General features: G+C 42.9%; 1 protein-coding gene across 1 annotated transcript; it reads left to right on the top strand.

The window, feature by feature from the left end:
- Positions 1-3,819: 3,819 nt before the first annotated feature.
- LOC102441119 (cysteine desulfurase, mitochondrial-like) lies at positions 3,820-6,194 on the top strand (the record flags this gene model as incomplete). The annotated part of the gene is made up of 4 exons (XM_006109424.3): positions 3,820-4,501; positions 4,928-5,033; positions 5,111-5,192; positions 6,110-6,194. Coding segments are annotated over exons 1-4 (351 nt in total), but the record flags the coding sequence as incomplete, so codon positions are not given.
- Between the last annotated feature and the right edge of the window lie 8 nt (positions 6,195-6,202).

The following is a 6,202-nucleotide window of genomic DNA, read 5'->3' as shown; positions in this document are numbered from 1 at the left end:
TGGCATGCTCAGTGGTGTGAGCATTGACCTGTATGAACCAGGAGGTCATGGTTCGATTCCCAGTCAGGGCATATGCCTGTGTTGCAGGCTTGATCCCATTGTGGGGTGTGCAGGAGACAGCCAATCAATAATTCTCTCTCTCTCATCATTGATGTTTCTATCTCTTTCTCCCTCTCCCTTCCTCTCTAAATCAATAAAATCAACAAAAATATATTACAAAAAAAAATATTCAGCAGCTTTCCAGATGTGTCCTTTCAGGGTCTAAGTCTCAACTGCAGGGGGTCTTTAGTCAAGCAGCTGGTCCTGAGGTCAGCCATGGGGTCGCTGGTCTGGTTTTGCTGCTTTTCTGGGCCTGGAGCTGAAATACAACTGAGGCCTAGATGTTATCTCTAGGGAGGAAAGGTCAGGGGGTCTAAACTGCATGACCAGCAGTATACTAGGGGAAGAACAGTCACCCTGGGGGGCAAGGTCCAACCCTATAACTGTCCTTTGCTGGGCACCCAGGACTTTCTGCCCTGGTGACCTTCTGTACCTGGCACATGGTCCTTGCTCTGCTCATGTCTGTCTAACTGCCTATTACACTTGGAATCATTTGGGACTATTGTGATCTCAGAAGTTGTAAATTCAGAGTGCCTTGCAGAATTCAAGTATCATTTATTTTTTATTTTTATTTTTAAATTATAAGAGAAAGTAATATGGAGGTAGTAGAAGTAAGCCAGCTGGGCTGCATAGGCTCAGGAAACAAGGTACAGCAGCAAAAGAAGGGCCTTTGGAGGTTAGGAGAGGGAAAGGCAAAGTTGGGGTGCCTGGGTAGAATAAGAGGGGGACAGGGTGTGCTCCTATTTGTAGATCCTCATAGTTACTATGTAGCAGACCATTCTTCCCTGTTCTCTTTAGAAAATCCTTAGAAAGCATATAGACATTAATTTGGTTGAGGAACAGGGAATAAGTCCAGCTAGCTTGTCTGACCCTTATGTTATGCAGAGCAGTGACTTTGAGTCCTTTATTCCCCTGTGTTTTTCAGCAGTTCTCAACCTGTGGGTCGAAAACAATGAAAATACATCCTGCATGTCAGATATTTTCATTACGATTCATAACAGTAGCAAAATTACAGCTATGAAGTAGCAATGAAAATAATTTTATGGTTGGGGGTCACCACAACATGAGGAACTGTATTAAAGGGTTGCGACATTAGGAAGGTTGAGAACCACTCAGAGGATGATTGTGTGGGCTTAAACGTACATCTCTTGGTGTTTGTTCTTAGACTTAGTCATCTGTGTCCCTGTTAGTCTTTCAAGAATATTTGTCTATTCTATATGGTCCTTTTGATTTAGGAATGTTTTCTAGCTAGAATTCTGCTTATTCACCCCAACTTTGTGAAGATATTGTTGTCCTCTATTTTATAGAGGTGGCCATAAAAAACAATTCCTCTTCTGTCTCTGGGATGAGGTCCTGTGGTGGTTGGTAATGCCAGTACACTTTCTGTGTCTGCAGGTTTTATCATCTGAGTATACATCCTGTGGGAAAAGGTGTGATAGCTCCTGAAAGTATGTAATATGACTTCTTCTAAAGGTTTCCAGAGATTGCAAAGAGTGTTTTTGTGAGCTATTATTTTAAAAAGCCCAACTGACATTCTATCTTTACCTAAAGTTGCCTTTATTAGCTTTAATTGAAGATACATATATTTTGATAAAACCAGTTAACTCATTGAGCAGAAGCTCTGCTCTACACTTAAATCTGTAAAGGTATTGTTCACTATCCAAAGTCCTGCTTTCTGAACTCAGGATCTAAGTAAATTTAGACAACATGGTTTCCTTCACTATTCAGACATGGAATCTGAGCATTTTCTCCCTGAACTTAACAACTGCAGAGATTCAGATAGTATAGGATGCTTGAATTTGATGAAAAATGAAATATTTCTTGATTAATGTAGTTTGGTACATAAGTTATTTTAAAACTGGGGTTTCTTGCCCTAGCCAGTTTGGCTCAGTGGATAGAGCGTTGGCCTGCAGACTAAAGGGTCCTGGGATCAATTCTGGTCAAGAGCATATGCAGGCTCAATCCCCAGCAGAGGGCATGCAGGAAGCAGCCAATCAATGATTCTCTCTCATCATTGATGTTTCTATCTCTCTCTCCCTCTCCCTTCCTCTCTGAAATCAATAAAAATATATTTTAAAAAAACACTGGGGTTTCTTCATGATAACTTTTTATCGTACCCACAATCTCTGCCTAAAAACTTGTTCTGTGTGAGCGGTGAACTTCATCAAGTACCCACTCTATTAAAAAAATTCTTGCCTGGCTGGTGTGGCTCAGTGGTTGAGTGTCGACCCATGAATCAAGAGGTCCCCAGTTCGATTTCCATTCAAGGCATATGCCCTGGTTTCAGGGTTGACCTCCAGCAGGGGGCCTGCAGGAGGCAGCTGATCAATGATTCTCTCTCATCGATGTTTTTATCTATCCCTCTTCCTTCCTCTCTCTCTAAAATCAATAAAAACATATTTTAAAAAATTATTGACTACTTAGTGACTATCTTTGCACATCTGTGCTTATATTTTGGTATGAAATACTTGTAAGTGGGTTTGCTAAGTCATGAGTCAAACATATTTCTAAGTTTTACAGACCCTGGGAGATTATGGTATTTTTTTTTTTACTTCCATTTTGTTTTCCTCCTGTTTTTTCTTCAAAGGATTTTTTAAAGCTTCTTAAAAAAAGTTTTTATTGATTTCAGAGAGAGGAAGGGAGAGGGAAAGATAGAAGAAACATCAATGACAAAGTAACATTGATGGGCTGCCTCCTGCACGCTCCCTATTGGGGATCGGGCCACAACCCAGGCATGTGCCCTGACCACGAATCGAATCAGTGACCTCTTGGTACATATGGGTCAACACTCCACCATTGAGCCACTCTGGTCAGGCTCCTCAAAGGATTTTTTTGTTGTTAATCCTTTTTTGTTGTTGTTAATCCTCATCTGAGGATATTTTGGCATTGATTTTTTTTTTTAGAGAGAGTGGAAGGGAGGGGGAGAGACCGAGAGAAACATTGATGTGAGACAGACACATCAATTGGTTGCCTCCCACAGAAGCCCGTACCCTGTTAATCCTATCACCGGAGGATATTTTATTTCCCACTGAGTTTTAGAGTGGAAGGCAGTGGGAGAGACTGAGAGAAACATTAATTGGTTGCCTTCCCCATGAACTCTGATCGGGGGTGGGGATCAAGCCTGCAACCAACGTATGTTCCTTTGACTGGGAATCGAACCTAAGACCCTTCAGTTTGCGGGCTAACACTCTAACCACTGAGCAAAATTGGCCAGAGCTCCCCCTTTGTTTTTAACTCACAAGATAGCACACTATACTCATTGTTCTGCATTTTGCTTTTTCCACCTAACAATACATCTTTTTAAAAAATATATATGTTTTTATAGATTTTTTTATTTTAGAGAGGAAGGGAGAAGGAGAAGAGAGAGAAATAGAAACATCGATGGATCAGCTACCTACTGCACGCCTCCTACTGGCATGTGCCCTAACCAGGAATCGACTGGCAACCTCTTGGTGCTTGGGTCAATGCTCAACAACTGAGTCACACAGGCTGGGCATATCTTTTTTAGGGGGTGGGGCGTGGGGGGGGGCATGTCTTTTTAAAAAAAATTAAAGTACACGCCCTATCCGGTTTGGCTCAGTGGATAGAGTGCAGACTGAAGGGTCCTGGGTTTGATTCTGGTCAAGGGCATGTACCTTGGTTGCAGACTCGATCCCCAGTAGGGGGCCGTGCAGGAGGCAACTGAGTGATGTTTCTCTCTAATCGATGTTTCTAAGTCTCTATCCCTCTCCCTTCTCTGTAAAACTCAATAAAATACATTTAAAAAATTAAAGTATAGACTTAAAATTTTAACAGTTTTCTAACAGTGTATTTTGGAGATTTTACAGCAGCAGTACAAAAGGAGCTTTCTCATTCTTTTATACACCTGCTTTGTATTTCATGTATCATAATTTATTTGCCCATACCCCTGATGAAAGACATCTAAGTTGTTTCCAATTTTTTTTTTTTTTGCTATTGTGAGTAATGCTGCATTGGGTGATGCCATTTTACACATGCATACGGAGCTACTTTAAACTTAAAAATGAGTCTTGACTCCTTCTGGTAGTTACCCTCCTGATGTTAAATAATTTTGATATGTATTATGCTTTTATTGCTGTTTCTTCTTTTCCTCCAAGCTTTTTTATTTTGAAAAATTTCAAGCTTATAGAAAAGTTGAAAGAATATTTTGACCCCTTTGGAAAGTTATATTTTATTTCACCTGTATTTTTCTTTTTCTCTTTTATGTAACAAACTTTGTTTCCCAGGGGTTGGTGCCATCTACATTCGCCGCCGGCCCCGTGTGCGTGTGGAGGCCCTGCAGAGTGGAGGGGGGCAGGAGCGGGGTATGCGGTCTGGGACAGTGCCCACACCCTTGGTGGTGGGCCTGGGGGCTGCGTGTGAAGTGGCACAGCAAGAGATGGAGGTAAGGAGAGAGCAGTTTCCTCTCACAACCTTTTCCCCTGTGCTGGGTCTCCTGTTAGAAGCTTCTCAGCATGAATGAGTCAGATCTCTGCCAGAAGAGGAGGTTTAAGAAAACTGTCTTTGTCCCAGTGCTGCTGGCATCTTGTTTTGGAGGGAGGTGTTATGGGCTCCAAAATCCAGGTCCCTTCAGTAGTTATCAGCTCATTTATTTCTGGGTTATTGGAACCCATGTGTCCAATTATTTAGCACCTTTGCATACTAGGTGCTGTGCTCCGTGCTGGGGATACAGTGGTCTCCATGAGTAACATAGGACGATAGGTAGATCTAATGCACAGTCACTTCTGGACACAGGAGGAGGGCTCCTTGTCCTGTGTGTTTCCTTGCTGTTGATGGTCCTATGCTTAGTTCTCTCTTGCCTGTTCCTTAGTATGACCACAAGCGAATTTCAAAGTTAGCAGAGCGACTGATACAGAAGATAATGAAGAGCCTTCCGGATGTGGTGATGAATGGGGACCCTTATCACCATTACCCAGGTATGGACATGCCTTTTCTATTCCCATTCTGGAAGAGCCTGAGACTAGACTCCTCTCATAGTGGTTCTCTTTTCCAGGTTGTATCAACCTCTCCTTTGCCTATGTGGAAGGGGAGAGTCTACTGATGGCACTCAAGGATGTTGCCTTATCTTCGGGGAGGTAAGTTGGACCAGATAGAAAGGACTGTGGCAGAACCAATTAGCCTGGCTTCTAAGTATTATAACAGATTATTGAGCTTTTCAGTACAGAGATAACAGGTACAAGAGCTCTTGGTTAAGAATAAAGGTCATTTTGTAAGCATCTATTTATTTATATATTTTGTTAACCCTCATCCGAGCCTATTTTTCTATTGATTTTTAGGGAGAATGGGAGAGAGAGGGAGAGACAGAGAGAAACATCAGTGTAAGAGAAACACACCGATTGATTGCCTCCTGCACATGCCCCACCCAGGGCCCAGGCAGGGAGGAACCTGCAACCTAGGTACATGTACTTGACCAGAATCGAACCCAGGACCCTTTTGTCCACAGGCCAACGCTCTATCCACTGAGCCAACCCGGCTAGGGCGTAAACATCTATTTTTTTAGCTAGCTGGGCACAGGCTGAAATTGCCATTCTAGGAGGGCTTCTTGGGGTAGAATTTTGTACCTTTTGTAGTCCCAGGAGATGCAAGTATCTGTTCTAGTATTAGCAGTTCTGTTGTAGGCCTCCGGAATTGAAGTATACTTTAAAGGCCACCACGGGTTTAGCTGCCATCTGTGCTGGTACAATATGGTGTATTCGGTCACAGGGGAGTGAACACGTGTTCTGCTGCCTCTTGTTGTCAGACCAGCTCTTGTGGTGTCATTCTGTGGCAATATCCTTGTTTAAAGAGTTTAACCGCCATATGGGCCAGAGGAGCTAGATTTAAATCCCAGAAAGTGCCGGTAGCATCGGCCCTTTAGCTCTGACAGATGAGAATGTCTCTTTTGTCTCCATGTTATGACTCTAGGGACCTGGAAGATGGGAGCAGGTCTGGGGGTTTGGGGCTAAAATCAGATGTTGATGAACTGAGCAAGGCTCTGTGTCTTTCTCCTCAGTGCGTGCACTTCTGCATCCCTGGAGCCCTCTTATGTCCTTCGAGCAATTGGCACTGATGAGGATTTAGCTCACTCTTCTATCAGGTCAGTCAG

This window comes from Myotis lucifugus, unplaced genomic scaffold, assembly GCF_000147115.1.
Source record: "Myotis lucifugus unplaced genomic scaffold, Myoluc2.0 scaffold_9658, whole genome shotgun sequence".
NCBI classification, from domain to species: Eukaryota; Metazoa; Chordata; class Mammalia; order Chiroptera; family Vespertilionidae; genus Myotis; species Myotis lucifugus.
The sequence above is the reverse complement of the archived record's forward strand: the minus strand, read 5'-3'. Positions and strand labels throughout refer to the sequence as shown.